Genomic DNA, 17,024 nt, shown 5'->3' with positions numbered 1-17,024 from the left:
CTAATCCCTGTTATCTAACCCTTTTCCTGGCATAGTATGTTTTATCGACCACATACGTGTCAATGTCAACGCCAACAGAATTTCAACTTTAGCATCCCGATTTAGGTTTAAATTAGATTGCACTTTCGGGAAGTGTGACTTGTCTTCAAATGAATCATCAAAGCTGGATTAATTGGAATGTATTTAGATTTTTGCGGAAAACCTTATAGATTGGTGCGGCCTGGAAAAGGGTTATGGCAGGTGTCAGGTATTATGCGTCCTGCTAATGCCTGTTTGTAAATCCAACACAAAAAAACTGAGAAAAGAAACTTAGCCCATGTCCTAGATGGTCAGTACACAACAGTACGGTGTAATAAAATTGCTAAGCTCGATTATTTATCAAGAATTCCTATGAAAATATAATTAAGAGAAAATAGTACCAATTACTAAGCTCGATTATTTATCAAGAATTCCTATGAAAATATAATTAAGAGAAAATAGTACCAATTACTTTTTTTTTACCAATTACTTGGTAATTTTTTAGGCGCAACGTAGAAATTCTAAGCAAAGTGAAGAGCTAACAATGGATAAATAACTTTCATATCTACGGTTTTTTAAATATTATTTGGGGTGTCAATAAAATAACGCAAATTTCATTTTATTCTTTAATATCCAAATGAATCCAGAGGAATATTTCGGTTATGTTATAACATTCAATTACAAACATTTCCTATCAGTTTTCATTATTCGAGTCAATTTATATTTTTTTCAAGCCGTGAAATAGCTTTCGATTATATTTGTTTCTTGGTCTCGAAAATTCTTTAGTTCTTTCCATGCGATTATTGTGCATCGTCATGAAGTCTGTTATCTTAATTGCAAGTACATTACTATTGTTTTCAGGTAATGTATTTACTACTTTGGAATGATAAATATTATACCAATTAGATCAATTGAATATCTTTCACCTACATCTACGTACATCTCGTAGTGTGAGGTAATTAAGATACTTTTGACTTTCTAGTAAATGTAAATTACAATATTTCAGATGTACGGGCTATTGAAGTAGCGACGCACATACCGGCAACAGTAGCAAAAATAATTAATGATACTCGAAGGATTATAAATGGCTGGGAGGTCACAGAAGGCAGACCGTATATGGTACGTATTTCTGCAGAACTCAAAAGATTCCAATATTGGTTCACAGTTTAAAAGCTGTTGCAAATAACTCTAACAATTATAAACCTCTAACATGCGTCACTTCCTCTAATCGATCAAACAATAGCTATCTTTGTAACAGTGTTAACACTGCTGACGTAGACATGCAGATTATTTGTACGCACAAACGTTTCTATTTCAAAGTCACCCCATTTTATAGCCCACAGTCGAAAAGCAATTGCCTGTTCCATTTACATTTGCCACATAGTAACATCGTTGCAACTCTGCTGCTGTTTTTAGGTCCACCTAAAACTGCCCAAGAGCAACCAAAAGCAGCAGGCCTACCGGACCTGGTTATGTGGAGGTGTCATTGTCCATGAGGAGTACATCCTCACTTCAGCAGCCTGCATCGAGGACGCTGAGCATTTCTACGTCGTTTCTGGAACTTACAAGTAAAGTCACTTAGTATTTTAGGTATATCCTGATTAAGTGCTGGGGCAGAAAAGTTCTTCTAGGACGCAGATAGAAATAACCCCCAACAAGGTGGATGGTAATCGTCTAACCGTATCTAGATCATCTACCAGCACGGGCAGCGCTCAACCAGCCGTCGAGGCAAACCTTTGAGGTGGCCTATGACTAGATGTAGATGTGCTTTGGCTGATATGATGGTACCATACAAAACGCAAGTTTATGAATAACATCATGCGTTATTTGCTTCATATAGTCTTCTTTTTTCGCAGATATTCAATGGACGATGACAAATACAACAGCCAATGTATTAAGAACGGTGCTAAGAAAGCTATTTGGAAATGTGTTCCAAAAAGTAAGTATGACAAAAAACTAACATTTTAGCATGCCATGATCATTTTCACTTAGGGATATACCTGAAGTACGAGAAGCATCTCTTCAAATGAAGTCAATTCGTATTCTGAGGTAAAGGGTATTTTAATTATACGATCTCTGCTCGCCCAAATGCCTCGGATTATTGATAGTCCTGGCGGTTCGCCCCGAAATTCAGTAAAAGCCGATTTTCATAGCTTTAACACTATTTGCAGCGTTTTAGGCGAACCGCTAGCACTATGATCACTATCATCATCATCATCATCCTGCCGTCCTTAAGATGTCATCATCTTAGGCAATGATCAAGTCTTAATCGATCCCGTACTGCCTTAATTCACATCAGATCTTTACAGAAGGCTGCGTTTTAGTTCATCACTTATAATTTTCTTGGAATTGCTACCATTTTGTTTCAGATTACGTATTCGACGGTCACGAGAACGACAACATCAGGTGGATGAACAACGACATCGCCGTAGTCAAGGTGGAGGATGGCTTCGACTTCGATAGGAGAGTGCGCGGCTGCGACTTCATACCGAAGCCAGTCTCGTACAACAACCAGACTGCAACACTAGAAAACGCTGGAAATATCGCATATATCGCGGGCTGGGGAAGCACCTCTAAATACAGCGACGTAAGAATATCTTTCTCATTGTAATCTGTCCTCGTTGCAACCTAGAGAAGCTCGGATACTGCCCTTAAGTTTTTCAGTTACTCTTCGAATGCATTCCTAAATATCACTTACAACGACCTTACCATTAGTATCTACATTCCATCTGGATCGCAAGCTAAGGGGGGATTTCAAAATACAGCAACGTAAGAATTCCCTGTTGCATCATAATGGAGTCGGATCCTTCGGTCGGTCTCTCTGGTCTGGGCTTACTTACTACTTACTCCTCTGGCGCAGCGACTTAAAGTGTGTCTTGGCCTCCAACACGACAGTTCACCACTGGTCCTTAGGCTACTCCTTAAAATTTAGTATAGTTTTATAGTGTAATCCTTGAGCTATACCGGTGACCTTAGTCCTTATGGCATTTCTATCCTACAGAGAATTGTTTCAAAATACATAGCTTTCTCCTTTGTACGATTGACTATAAACCACTTTATATATTCCATTGTGAATAACCACGTTTCGCATCCATAAATTTTGATCTTCAGACAGGGATTGTTACCAGAGCTCTTGAGGATAGCCTATGCTAACGGGAGAATTATACATAGCACAGTTTTTGAGCTTTGAGGGCTATTCTTACTTTGTTTGTATCTTTTAGTGGGCGACGCGAAGAAAGGACATGAGCGCGCAAGATCTCCTTGAGACTCGAGTGGAAATCATATCCAAGAACAGGTGCAAGAAACGCTGGGGGTCGCGCTACGCTAACATCATCGATAACTACATGATTTGCACAAAGGATTTGGGACAAACCATGTCTGAGATCTGTAATGTATGTTTTTACAACATTCATTATTGTTTTATCAAAAAATTATTGCCATAAATCGTATGGCTAATCGTATAACACAAAAAATAAAAAATGAATAAAAAATTGCCATTAATAAGCATACTGTTGTAGATCTTCATTTTTAGGGTTCCGTACCTCAAAAGGAAAAAACGGAACCTTTATAGGATCACTCGTGCGTCTGTCTGTCCGTGTGTCACAGCCTATTTTCTCCGAAACTTCTGGACCAATTAAGTTGAAATCTGGCAGACATATGTAAGTCTGTGACCTAAAGACGGACATGTAACGTAAACAAATGAATTTTAAACATGGGAGCCACTTTTGGGGAATAAATGAGAGAATTAAAAAATAAAGTTTTTCAAACTATATCATGTTAGGTACATATCAAATGACAAAGCTCATTGTGAGAATCTTAAATACATATTTTTTATAATTTTAAGGTAAACGGTTAGGAGTTATTCAAGAAAATAAGCAAAAAAGGACCATTCCCCCCCCCCCCCTCTTTATCTCCGAAACTACTAGGTCAAAAATTTTGAAAAAAATACACAAAATAGATGTTTACCTATAAATTACAGGAGAACCTATTAGAAATGTGCGATGCGCGATGATGTGTGATGCGTGAGTCGGACTTAATTACTTATTTTTGATCCGACCCCTACGGGTTTTTTAAAGACATTTCACATAAAAAATACGTTGTTAAAATTGTGTAATGTACGGAACCCTTGGAACGTGAGTCCGACTCGCACTTGGCTGGTTTTTTTCTGGTGGCTTCGACGAGAAAACGAGGTGACTCGTATTTAGTGTATTTGACTTTTTGATCAACAAATATTTTCAAATTTTTGACAACATGCACCTTAAAGGAATAGGTAGTATGCCAAATGTAAGCGATACTTAAGATTTTTTAAGTACTAATCCTTTACAGGAAAAGTACGTAGACTGCCAAGACATCAACTACTCCGATGAAGAAGAAGGCAGAAGATTCGTGGAGAAGATGCCAATAAACTTGGTGATGCACTCTGCGCACGACCACCATCATAATAATGATACCAACACCGCTGTGAATGTGACAAGCGAACGGAGATCCAAAGGAGGAACGACGGCTGACGGCGGGTTTTGTGAGGTATTTCTTCCAGTTTTTATGAATTTTGAATTCAATGTTTGCCTTGGTGTCTTCTTAAAAATAATGAAATGAAGCATTGTAGACTCGGTTTTAATTAAGCTTAAAATGTGTTCTTGGAAAGTTGACCATAATAATAATTTCAAATACTGATTATATTTACATTTGTACACATAAGTTTTGGTTCACATTGGTTACCATAGAACAGCAACATTAGCTAAAGTTTTAAATATAAAATACAGCACGGACGAGAAGAGAAAAAAAAAACACATATATAATTAAGTCCGCTTTTCGAATCTAAGACAGTCTATAGTGATAAGTTGCACAACAAGTTGTAAACAACTTTTATGACGCCTCATGGTGTTACAAAATTTAAAGTCTAGACCACGGTTTTTTTTTGCTTTCAGATAGATATAATATAATCATCAAAATATAGTCATGCTTCAAAAATACTCTTCAAGGAGTAGTATATTAAGTCTGAGTCTCTCAGAGCTGAATCGAGCTCTTCAAATTAAGACTGGAGAGACTCGTGCTTGCAACAAAATAAATTAAATGTAGTATTTATATTTTCCTCCGGGGCGTCCCGAAATCCACGAGAAGTACAATGGATAGGTCCAAACCTCCTACCGAAGCCATAATATAATTTTTTTCCAGAATGACCACGGCGGCCCTCTCATCTACGGCGAAGGCAACAACGCCATAATTATCGGCGTCATCTCCGCCTGCCTCGTCAAAGAGCGTAGCAACAAGTGCTACGGGCCGTTCCTTTACACCAGCATCTACAAGAACCGCCAGTTCATTTCTTGCTCCATTTTCAAGGATGTGGAGTACGTATTCTGCACAATTATTTGTCACAATCATCGATATTATTTTCATTATCATAAAATACATGATTATTACACACAACATAAAGGTTGTAACAGATAACTGCTGAAGAACCAGAAGAACTTTTAACAGAAAACATTTTCTATTTGATTTGCAGACCCAAATGCCGAAGACAGTTTAGATCTGGCGTAACACATACAGAAAAATCAATTTCGTGGAAAAATCATGCAGATGGGTGAGTTTCTAAAATCATCATAAACAAAACGACATTAGACGTTTTTATTCGTGTTGGTACTTATTTTATGAGAAATCATATAATATGATATGATAAATGTGTTATTTAAACTAGTGTCATATCAATTATCATAAAAGTGAATGATTCTTATCGACTGATCGATAACACGATGAGTGTGAAATAAAACACTTGAGTTACCAACTCCACAAAACTTTACTATGTCTTCATCATTATTCGCTTGCCCTTATCCCATTCACTTAGTGATCGGCGCAGCATGTCTTTTTCTTCCATACCTCTGTCGTCCGATGACTTTCATTCCACCGCATCGATATGATATTAGCTATGTTAAGATATTGGCTATATATCAAAATGAAAGATATTCCAAAGCACACAAAAATGCTGTCTGCAAAGTTTTTTTTTAAATTCAAAATGCTCTTTTGCCTCAGGCCAGCAGTGAATGAGTTGGACCATCCAGTCAATAACGAAGGCAAGTATGAACCCAAGGAGCCTAAGGAGCCCAAGGAGCCAGGCGTCCCCAAAGCGCGCGAAGCCGATAAAGTGTACCCTAACCGAGGATACGTCGTCCGGGCACAGGAGAGAATACAAAACATAACTATCGGCATCTGAGTTGGAGGATATCCTTGCAATAAAAATTATGATATACAAATTAACGGGTTTTTATTTAGCCTGATATATTATTTATGGGAAAATCTGTAGGTACAGATATAGTGCATAATAATTTTCCATCGTATTTTGACGGACTTGACTTGCTATTTCAGTCAGTCTCGGAACAATTTCCGATAAAATACGATGGAAAAGAATTATGCACTACATCTGTATCTACAAAATCATTTGAATCCTTATACTGCGTAAGATGCTTATTCGAATATTAGAAACACTATTTGATGTTGCATCAATGTCATTAAGTATGTAATGTATGGTAGCTGTAAAAATGTACCTATTGAATGACGTGCTATATGCTGATAATATGTGGAGTAAATCGAATAGTTAAAAGGTCACATAATAAGTACTTTCATGACTAAAGTTTTAGATAATTTTTTTGTGTCTCAAAATATTACTAGAAAATTATAGGTAGGGATTGTACTAATAAACAATAGTCTGGTATAAACATGAACTGTCAGTATTAGCGTCATATTAATATAATTTACTTGAGTTGTGATTTCATTCATTCGTCTTTTTTCATTCTTTGCCTCCCCTTATTTCGAAACCTGAACCTGAAAACATTTACCTATTTAACATTTTATTTGGAAATGATAGCTCTACCACAACAAAGAAATGAGTAAAGTGAGAAAGTATTAGTATCGTGGTAGCTGATTTTTTTATATTATAGTTAGCAACAAGATAAGGACAAGAAAAAATAAATTACCAATTAAGTAAACTTTTATAACTACAAGCAACAAGAAAGTTAATTACTTTGTTCAATATTCTATCAATAATTGAAAATATAATTGCTTCGTTATATCCAGGAAATCGAATAATTAAATGCAACTAATAAAATATTAGAATAATAGTTTTTTGATGTTTAATTGAAAAAGTCATTTCGGAAAACTTTCTGGCCAGTGTAGGACCGGTACTATGGCCAGAATACTACTTTTAATTTCTTTGGCTCTTTTAATAGGTAAGTTGCATTTCGACTTGATTTTATAAAGATTTTCACTAGAATCACTAGCCTGAACCAAAAAGCAAAACTACTTTGGTACGTATCAAAGAATAAAAATATATTTTGTCCCCGATAATATACCACGCAGGCTATTTAATATGAACGTTATTATAGCTATAGCACAAACTACGAAGTTTGGAAACATTTAGCGAGCTTTGAATTATATTAGGTACTTAGTAAGCTAAGTAACTTTTGGTAAAATTGTCAGAGGTAGGTAAATAATTAAAAAAATATCTGTATCTCATATTTATGCGCCGTAAATCGTTTTGATTTTGTGGGATTAATCAATGTTCTTTAGCTTTTACACAAAGCTCTAAAGCGTGTACTTACTTACATCGTACAAGCTTGTATTGATTAAGTAGGTAGACGTTTTTTTATGGAAAAGTAGAAATATATAAGTTGATAATTCTTACTTTAATATTATTACCAGGTATAGCACTCTCTGTGCCTTCGACTGATGAAAACACCTCAAGTAAAGATAAAACAGACAAAGCCGCAAGAAAAGAAAAACATAGCAAAGATAAAAGCGGCGAGAAAAGTAGCAGTTCCGAAAGTCACGAAAAACATGTAAGTCATGAAAAGCACAAAAAACACAAGAAAGCCAAGAGCAATGAAAAGGATGAAAGCAAAACCAATGAGGTGCATGATAAACATGAAAACCACAAAAAGCACCATGAAAAGCACGAAGGCCATGAAAAGCACGCGAGTCATGAAAAGCACGGGAGTCATGAAAAGCACGATAAACATAAAAAACACGATGACAAACACAAGAAAGACAAACACTCAAAATCCAGAAAGCACCATAGAAAACACAGCCCGAAACAACAGAAAAATGATGCTTCGAATTTAATAGTTGACCACGACGATATAGGCTGGGAATATGAAAATACTACTGCAGTGGATACTAGAAGAATTCTGTACAGCAAAAATACTCCAAAAGGGAAGCGGCCGTACATGGTAAGTGGTATAAACTTATTTAAATTATTTTTACCAATTGAATTTTAAACTTTAAAAAATTAAGGTGATAAGGGTTTTTTTATTTATATTTATATGAGCCTAGAATGTCCCACTGCTAGGCAAAGGCCTCCTTCCTCCCTTTCCACGTATCTTGGTCTTGACCCGTCTCCCATCAGTTCCTATGAAAGGCGTCAAGATCATCTCGCCAACGCCGTCGAGGTTTGCCGCGACCCCGGGTTCTATTTTGTGGGGCCCAATTGGTGCTAATTTTAGCCCACAATTCATCAGACATGCGGTAAACGTGTCCCGCCCAGTGCCACTTCAGCATGGCAGCTGTTTCAGCTACGTCGGCTATTAGTATAGTATTTTTGATGCGATCGGTCAACTTCATATAGGTACTACGATTCATGGCGCATTAACAAACCTTGAAGGTGGATTACTGAACTTTTGTCAAGGACCAAGTCTGTGGGTCAAGGTGAGAAGAATGCACATATCCAAGGGCTTTCTTTTTAAGATATAGGAATGTCTTCTTACATTTGCTCCTTCATAGACCTCTGTAATAGCTCTTCCAGGCACTTCAAGGGAACAGAATGAGTGACGGAGGGTTACCTTGCTTGACGCCCTTCTTGATATTAAATGATAGTCCGGGAGACTGTAGTTTTATGCAGGCAGTACTTGAGGCATATATATTGCGGGTTCTATCTTGTTCTTCTTACGTTAACGAAAAAATATTTACACTAAACGATATTTAGAGAGGTAGTATCCACATATGTAATTAAACACCCTTTTTTATATATTTTTAATTTTTTCATCAGGTATACCTCCAACTTACGAAAGAATCCGCCAAAGCCCACAAATACCGCGGCTGGCTTTGCGGTGGCGTCATCGTAGAACGATACTACGTCCTCACCTCAGCAGCCTGCGTCGAGGATGCCGAGCACTTCTACATCGTATCCGGCACCACCAAGTTTGTGGACAGCTTCGATTATAAGAGCGACCAATGTGTTCGGAACAATAGGAGGAAGGTTGTTTGGAAGTGTATTCCTAAAAGTAAGATCCTCATCTTGACACTCATCGGCTGTTCTCATTATAAAGAAACCCCAAGCCCCCTTGGATACCTTATCCAATTAAGGATTAGTTCCAACTCTGAGGGCTCCCCAGGGTTTACATGGGCTTGGTTAAAAGAATAACTACATACTTGACTGTTATATATTCTTAACAAAAATTTCCCAAACGCTGAACGAACAACTCCTGTAACGTAACGTTAAGAGACAGAATTTTGTTATTCAACTGGAAAGAGTGCAGATGAAAACAGACAAATTTACTAACTAACTGCAAGAACAAACTTACCTACAACTAACTACATGTTTATATATTTATCCAGGCTAGTTAGATAGAAATTTAATTTTGAAGGCTAATGTTTTTAGGGACATAGCATATCCTTTCAAACTAATAATCCTAAGTTTGTTTATTCCCTTACCGAACCCACCTGCTTACACCATCGACCTCATGTTTCCAGACTACAAGTTCGATTTCCAAGACAGCATCAAGTGGTCTTCCAACGACATCGCTATCGTGAAAGTGAATAAGCCCTTCAAGTTCGGAGTCATCGAGAAGGGCTGCGACTTCGCCGCGGAGACGATTAGCTACAACAATATCAGCCGGGATCTTGAGAAACCGGGAACTAAGGGCTGGATTGCTGGCTGGGGCAGTGGCAGTAACTTTAGAGAGGTATATTTGATGCTGGCTTATAATTTATAAGCCAAATGAGTAAAAGGTCCAGAACCGCACGAATACTTGAAAATGCAAGGAAGTTTCATGCGCTCTTATATAAATTGTCTCCTCTCTCGGAACACCATGTTATGGTTTCTCTGTAAATCTCTGACTGGGGAGCATGCTGAAACTATAATTCCACCAATACATTTAAGATTTAATATAAAATTTATTACGACTATTTTCTATTTTGAACGGATTTTTAAAGTACAGAATTGAAAGTTATGACGTAGGTACACTTATATATTACATAATTATGTATTTCCTTATTATGTAATTCGTTTTAACCTTATATAGAAATGTTTTATGGAAAAAATCATTTCAATCATTCAAATGTCTACTATCAGACTATTGTGGTGTGGAACGTACTAAACACCTACATCATTTACAGGGAGTCTACCGTCGTCAAAAATCAGTCCACATCCCAGAAAATGCCAAGTGCCTCCAGGAAGCCAGGGTTTGCATCATGGACAACGAGCATTGCGCGAAGAAATGGTCCCAACGGTTCAGGAGCATCATCCAACAATACATGATTTGCACTAAGGACATCATGAAGAGACTAAGCGAAGTTTGTGACGTGAGTATAATTTTAATAACGCATGTCATGATTGGAGGATGATCGATCACATTATTTAGCCCGTTAAAGTCAGGCAAATAAAAATTCTCATGTAATATAAATACAAATATTTGTGTTCATCACACAAATAAATACCCTTACCGGCATTCGAACCCAGGACCATCGGCTTCACAGGCAGGGTCACTGGGTAGTGACCGTTCTGGCCTTGTGGGTACCAGAACGGTCGTCAAATTTAGAAAAGGATTCTGTTGATAATATTTCACTTTAGTCGGTTTCACCAAACGGTTCTAGCGCTAGTAGAATATGGTGCTTTCATATCAAGTAGGATTATTTTCGAGCTTAAACACCTTCGATGTTTAGGAGCAGCTCATTCACTATTACATACTTTTTTTAGAAAAGGTACGCCAACTGCACAGATGTGGATGACTTGAGAAGGAACGACTTAGCAGAGTCCAGAAGAGCCGAGGAAATAGACTTGGGAAGGCACCTGCAGGACCCTGATGACTATACAGCGAGGCGATCGGCTAGTCAAGGAGGTTTTTGTGAGGTGACAGCAGTCTTATACGCACCAAGAATTGTATTTGACTGTGACTTTTGATGTTTTTTTTGTCATAATTCAAATTCTAATGGTCAAATCATAATTTTGTACCGGTATTTTTTTTATAAATTATCACACAAGAATGTCTATAATACGAGTAAAATTAATGGCGAGAAGACCTAGCTAGTCTACAAGCTCTTTCGTCACTTTTAAGTCTTGCGTTTGTACACAAACACACACACACACTCCGCGTACAAAAGGCCGGTAGAGCAGAAGGAGTAAAGTTCTTCCGTTCGGACTGTGTCTGAGAGACGTACGTATGGTAATATTCGTTCTTGCTTATGACGGTCTTCCCAGCAATAAATTTTAAATGCTGGTCCTTAGTTAATAAGTGTTTCACAAGTTTTAATCAAATTTGGTTTAATTAGTAAATTCATGAAAGCCTTATTTAAGCGAAAAATGTAAAATCTGGTAGTTTATAGTAATACCAGTGACTGTAAATATTACAAGTGAACCGTTTTGTCACCAGAACGACCACGGTGGACCTTTAATAGTCAAGTATCAACAAAAAGAGCGAGTTATCGGCGTCATCTCAGCCTGCAAGATCGACCCCAAGACCCACAGCTGCCACGGACCCTTCCTGTACACGTCCGTGTTCAAGAACCGCCAGTTTATCTCGTGCTCCATCTACAAGGATACTGAGTATGTTATCCCCAATTAAACTAGTTGATATTTCTAAGACACTTTCTGATTTGAAGACTGCTTCTTGCCAGGAAGTCTCTTGACTAGGTCAACGGGTAGGTACCTTATTAGGTTTTGATCCCTTGCGACTGTCTGCATATGCAGCTTACATTTGCTTGCATTGACCTAGAATTTAGACTTTTACAGCTCTGAGATAATAGCTGGCCTAAGCATTTCATATTGATTTCAACTTGTTAGCCGCACCTGTTTCTGGGAAAAGGGACATGAGTCATGATAGACACACAACGGTTTAAAAAGGGAGTTGTTACTCAAATGCTACGATGAAATTGCAAATGACTATCAGGCCAATCCAAACGCACACTGACAATGAAATTTGTATCATGATATATAGTAATCATGCTTTTGGCTCGTACTTGTTCCGCTTGTCCGTACATGTATTAGCGCGGCCGATATGCACGATAACTATCTGTTCATTCGAACTGGTCTGTATGATCTAAATGCAAATAATTATTTCAAAGAAACGAGGAACGGCTAATGAATGTAAATTAATTTTCAAACTTTGTATTATCCAAAGTGGCCAGCTCGCCAGGCGGTATTTATATAAAACGTACATTTCCAGAGAGACCTGTAGACGGGTGTTCCGAACGGGCATCACGCATGAAGAATGGACTGTCGATTGGGATAGTGTTAAAGAGTAAGTTCTCCCTGATCTTTAGTGAAATCTTGTTGGATAGATGCTGGAAAGGAGTTTACACTTTCAGGAAATTTTGTACAGTCTATTCTGCCTTGCTTATCATAAATGCACCACTTGCATTTGAAAACTCGTTTAAATAAAGGAATTATTTGTTAGCATGGCAGCATTTCAGTCAAAATTTACTTGATCCATTTAGAGATTGTATTATTTTATTTGTTTATTTTCTTTGATACAGTGACGATGATGATAAGAAAGACGACGATGACAATGACGAGTAAGTAAAAAATAGTAAATTAAACCAAAAGAATAATATTTTTCTCGCTGACTGTATCTTATTCTTAGTAAAACTATTAGCAGGAAATATTAATACTACCCTGTAATTTATTTCAGCAATGATAATAGGGATGACGATGACAGGTAGGTGAAATTAATTTAAATTATTTTTATACCTTACTCATTATGCCTTTGGAAGATAATTTCCTGTCTCTGTCAATTTGTTTCAGTGACGACGAATCAAGAGAGACTTTAAGAGACTCGTAAGTACTTTATGTTCTAATACTCAAAAGAATCAGTGTGGCTACCACCAGTTTGGCACTGACATAAACGCTATCGAGAACGTAACTCACTATCTATGGATCTCGCTCGTACTCGCATATTAGTGCGAGCGAGATGTATAGAAAGTAAATTACGTAGACGTTAGCGTATATGTCAGTTTTGACACTGTCAGTGACTCATGGTACGGGTATAGTACATTAATAATGATTGGCATTTGCCTACGCGTAAATGCACCTAGAACAAGGTAATCAGGATCGTAGCATGCGAACATATAATCTCACTGCCTGTATTAGCAATGAGATTGAATATAATTACGAGTATTTAGTTGCTTAATTGGGCTTGAACTTAATTGAAATTCTCATTTTCAGCAAAAACCAACCCAAGCCAGATAAAACTAGTTCAAGCAGCGAGGAGAGCAAAGAAAAATCCAAGCACAACAAAAAGGACAAGTCGACAGAAAAATCTAAGAAAAACAAAACTGCTGAAAAAAAGGATAGTTCCAGCTCAGAGGAAAAGAAAAGTAAAAAAGAGAAAGATGTAAAAGTATTACGAGACAAGTCTTCAGATAGTTCATCTAGTTCTGAAGAAAGGAAAGTGAGACGTTCGAACAAGGATGTGTTTTATGAGTCTAGCAGAGATGAAAATGTAAACGAGCCAAATAGTGACGAGTAATTAGATATTTTCTGGCAATAAAATTTTTTGCTAGCTATTCTTAGGAGTTTCATTTGACGAAATGCAAGTACAGAAGATAGCTTGAAATCCCCATGTAGCATCGTTAGACGAAGGCCTAGAGTTATTTTTATATATGTACTACTACTGTTTAGCTTACACCTATATTTTACTAGAATGTCCTTTTTATACGAGAAATTCGTCAACCCTGACCGCCAGGGTAGTCGAGTATTATTAGTAGGTGCCTACTTGTGTAGAGTGTTACGTGCGCATTTATTTTGCTAATCACCACTTGCACCATCTAACTAACCCGGCGTTAACCGGTTAAAATTGGAGTTACCATGGTTACCAGTACAATTTGACACTAAGTTTAACGAGTTAAGCCCGGGTTAGTGGGATGGTGTAAGTGGCCCTAAAAATACTTGCATTAATTATTGACTGCCTAATTCCAAAACGACAAACTTTTTTTGTGAAGCAGAGGGCCTAGAAAAGATGAAAGTTGTACATCGACAAACACCAAACGTCACGCAACTATTTATGTTTCGATTGGCATTTCCTCTCATATATTGTCATGTTGGCTAGGCCCGCTGACCTCGAGTTTCTTGAAAATGCAAAGAGATCTTACCTCCAAATAACCTCATGAATGGGGAAAATAAAACACCTGTTAGGTTCAGTTTCTTGAAAATGCAAAGAGATCTTACCTCCAAATAACCTCATGAATGGGGAAAATAAAACACCTGTTAGGTTCAGTTTCTTGAAGATGCAAAGAGATCTTACCTCCAAATAACCTCATGAATGGGGAAAATAAAACACCTGTTAGGTTCAGTTTCTTGAAGATGCAAAGAGATCTTACCTCCAAATAGCCTCATGAATGGGGAAAATAAAACACCTGTTAGGTTCAAAGCTGTTCAATAATAAAATCGAGCTTCAGGCACGCGAGAAAAGTTTTCTCGTTCTTGCAAGTGCTGTCCGGGTTGTTGTATAAATTAATGGTCACCTGGTAGCGGCCCGCCGAGGCCCCGTTGATGGGCAGATCATCGTTGTCCGCTTTCAGGTCATGGACTTCATACGGACCCTGGAAACATTGTACACATCCATTTGTTATCCAGAATTTATGCAAAATGACGGGCGTGCAAGTGATAGGATAACCATCAGTAACCTTATTACTCGTCGTCGTAAGAAAAACCTTTTTGTTAAAATCTCACATTCTTCAGATCTGAACATGCGTCTAGTCTAGAGGGTCTACCGCTAAAAATGAACATCGAAATTTCGTTATCTGCCTCTCTATTGCACGAATATGCAAGAGTGATAGAGGGGCAGATAACGAAATTGTGAAAACTTACATTGGCAAGTCATGTTAATGATTTTAAAATTAATGGATATTAACTTACAGCAGGAAACGGACATGTAGTCGGGAAGCCGAAGTAGCTAAAATATTTTGCGTACAGACTCTCCTCGTTCCCAAACTCCTCGCAAACGTCACATATCTCGTGGGAGATAACCATCTCGTATTGGCCGTTGATTTCTCTTTCGACCATTATTTCAACCTGAAATGGGAATAGGTACCTAAATGAGCACAGTTTATGTGCGAAAAAATATCTGGCTGAATCTTATTTGTAGGGCCGTAAGCATGTCATAGATTTGCGCTTTTTTGTGCAAAGAGTGTAATTTGCAGTTGCCAGAAATAAGTAGCTTTGCGCAGTAAACATAAATCCAAAGCCTTCTCTTAGTTGGAAATAGTGTGTAGGTATCTAGGCGTACCTACGCGTATAGGAATGTTTTGCGGACGGATGATTAGGTTGGATTATGAAAATTTGAGAAATGAAATTTTGCCAAATGATAATTTGCGTAAAATAGTTTGGGAAGTAATACTTTGGGAAACGATTTTTGGCAATACATTAGTAAACCAAGTAACTCTTCTTCTGAGTTCTGAGTTGCTGACAATACCGTAAATATTGTTACTTAATAGGACGTTTTTAATTCCACTCACCATAGTAGCACTGTCGAAACCTTTATGAAAATGTATAGTGCCGGTCATATACGACGTCGTCTCATTATATCTGTCGACTTCCACGGCCGACGTGTCCACGTAGGCCTGGCTGGACGGGTCCGGGCACACATACACCGGCGAGTCGAAGTTTAGCACGAATTCTGCCTGCAATGGTAGGAAAGACTCTCTCGGGCAGTGGCGTAACTAGGGGGGGGGGGGGGGGCAAAAGCCCCGGGCGCCATCCAAGGGGGGAAACTTTTGTCACTCGTCAGGGGGCGCAAATTTGGTGACTGCCCCGAGCGCCATATCCTCTAGCTACGCGCAGCGCAGAAGCCCTCTGGAGCTGCACATGCTAGGATTGGTACCAATAGGACCCTTTGCCTCATCATAGATTTAAGTTATAGTTATTATGTTAAGTTGATAAGTTTACCTAAGTTTATTTTTGTATTTCTAGCTTTTTTTAGCTAGTATTTCTAGCTGTATTCAGTATTCATTGTGGTCCCCAGGTGAGTAGGCGAGTCACCATCTGTCTTAGACAATTTTGAGACTGATTGTCACAGCAGGTGTCCGCTAGTCTCCTCCCATGGCCCATTATTCAGTCCATCCAACATTCAAATCAATAGCCCATGACCTTAGTTTGCATCGCAGCACAAAAAGTGCTGCACTGCAATAGTCTTTACACCTGGCGGGGACCATCTCTCGATGTATCACATTGTGCTTTCGGGGATGGTATCCGCCACGTGTATACGCCACGCCACGCCACACCACACCACGCCACGCGCGTGCGTTCGTGAGGGGTTGCTTTTAAATTAAATTGGCTTAAAGGGATTCTGCGCTGTTGGCTTCGGCCCCACGCACGCCTCCCAAAGGTCCGGGACCCCATGGTCCCGAGATATGGAAAAGACATACAAATAATAATAATAAATAAATAAGAACATTTATATACTTACATCCACAGGACCCTGGCAGTCACAAACTCCAATCAAATACAGGAACAACAAAATAAACATCTCTTCGAAACTCTTCATTGTAAACAGTGGCATCTACAAACTGGCTTATTTAAATACATTCTACATTGCGTGTGCCATCAGATAAACGTATCAGATTATCTGACATGGTGGTAGAATGTCTGATATGTTAGATAGCTTGAACAACTTAATAGCTGTTATTATAATTAGGAGGAAGTTCTGCTTAGTTAACAAGTATCAATCGTGTGCGATGATTCCAACAAGCAACGTAGAATAGAATAGGTCATCAATATTTGGTGAAGCTTGAAACAGTTAGTCATA

At 38.2% G+C, this 17,024-nt stretch overlaps 4 protein-coding genes across 6 annotated transcripts in view; 2 read left to right on the top strand and 2 right to left on the bottom strand.

Moving 5' to 3' along the window:
* LOC134750524 (BTB/POZ domain-containing protein KCTD9) overlaps nucleotides 1–17,024 on the bottom strand; it is a 512,667-nt gene that overhangs the window by 449,503 nt on the left and 46,140 nt on the right. The window lies entirely within an intron of this gene.
* LOC134750509 (uncharacterized) lies at nucleotides 734–6,255 on the top strand. Its single transcript, XM_063685696.1, has 10 exons — nucleotides 734–879; nucleotides 1,025–1,137; nucleotides 1,435–1,586; nucleotides 1,875–1,957; nucleotides 2,388–2,605; nucleotides 3,240–3,410; nucleotides 4,345–4,542; nucleotides 5,194–5,366; nucleotides 5,522–5,599; nucleotides 6,046–6,255. Exons 1-10 carry the CDS (start codon nucleotides 813–815, stop codon nucleotides 6,224–6,226), a joined length of 1,434 nt encoding a protein of 477 aa, XP_063541766.1. The 5' UTR covers nucleotides 734–812; the 3' UTR covers nucleotides 6,227–6,255.
* On the top strand, nucleotides 7,100–13,785 carry LOC134750620 (uncharacterized). Its single transcript, XM_063685841.1, has 12 exons — nucleotides 7,100–7,238; nucleotides 7,711–8,237; nucleotides 9,053–9,287; nucleotides 9,757–9,968; nucleotides 10,402–10,587; nucleotides 10,982–11,134; nucleotides 11,655–11,827; nucleotides 12,447–12,521; nucleotides 12,757–12,795; nucleotides 12,912–12,938; nucleotides 13,025–13,057; nucleotides 13,445–13,785. The coding sequence occupies exons 1-12, from the start codon at nucleotides 7,196–7,198 to the stop codon at nucleotides 13,746–13,748; spliced, it is 2,007 nt and encodes a 668-aa protein (XP_063541911.1). The 5' UTR covers nucleotides 7,100–7,195; the 3' UTR covers nucleotides 13,749–13,785.
* LOC134750446 (uncharacterized) lies at nucleotides 14,638–16,795 on the bottom strand. Its single transcript, XM_063685602.1, has 4 exons — nucleotides 16,686–16,795; nucleotides 15,736–15,900; nucleotides 15,137–15,292; nucleotides 14,638–14,820 (listed from the first exon to the last, which is right to left on the bottom strand). The coding sequence occupies exons 1-4, from the start codon at nucleotides 16,776–16,778 to the stop codon at nucleotides 14,644–14,646; spliced, it is 591 nt and encodes a 196-aa protein (XP_063541672.1). The 5' UTR covers nucleotides 16,779–16,795; the 3' UTR covers nucleotides 14,638–14,643.

Source organism: Cydia strobilella, chromosome 20 (genome assembly GCF_947568885.1).
Source record: "Cydia strobilella chromosome 20, ilCydStro3.1, whole genome shotgun sequence".
NCBI classification, from domain to species: Eukaryota; Metazoa; Arthropoda; class Insecta; order Lepidoptera; family Tortricidae; genus Cydia; species Cydia strobilella.
Note: the sequence above shows the minus strand (reverse complement) of the source record. Positions and strands in the feature narration are given on the sequence as shown.

Excerpts from the sequence above, each read along its gene's own strand:
- LOC134750509 (XM_063685696.1), top strand. The coding sequence starts at position 813 with ATGCGATTATTGTGCATCGTCATGAAGTCTGTTATCTTAATTGCAAGT. Across the intron at positions 1,587-1,874 it reads GTCGTTTCTGGAACTTACAA|ATATTCAATGGACGATGACA; the intron begins GTAAAGTCACTT and ends CTTTTTTCGCAG. Across the intron at positions 3,411-4,344 it reads CCATGTCTGAGATCTGTAAT|GAAAAGTACGTAGACTGCCA; the intron begins GTATGTTTTTAC and ends AATCCTTTACAG.
- LOC134750620 (XM_063685841.1), top strand. The coding sequence starts at position 7,196 with ATGGCCAGAATACTACTTTTAATTTCTTTGGCTCTTTTAATAG. Across the intron at positions 11,135-11,654 it reads GTCAAGGAGGTTTTTGTGAG|AACGACCACGGTGGACCTTT; the intron begins GTGACAGCAGTC and ends TTTTGTCACCAG. Across the intron at positions 12,796-12,911 it reads GACGACGATGACAATGACGA|CAATGATAATAGGGATGACG; the intron begins GTAAGTAAAAAA and ends AATTTATTTCAG.
- LOC134750446 (XM_063685602.1), bottom strand. The coding sequence starts at position 16,778 with ATGCCACTGTTTACAATGAAGAGTTTCGAAGAGATGTTTATTTTGTTG. Across the intron at positions 15,901-16,685 it reads ACTGCCAGGGTCCTGTGGAT|GCAGAATTCGTGCTAAACTT; the intron begins GTAAGTATATAA and ends CTACCATTGCAG. Across the intron at positions 14,821-15,136 it reads CTACATGTCCGTTTCCTGCT|GGTCCGTATGAAGTCCATGA; the intron begins GTAAGTTAATAT and ends CAATGTTTCCAG.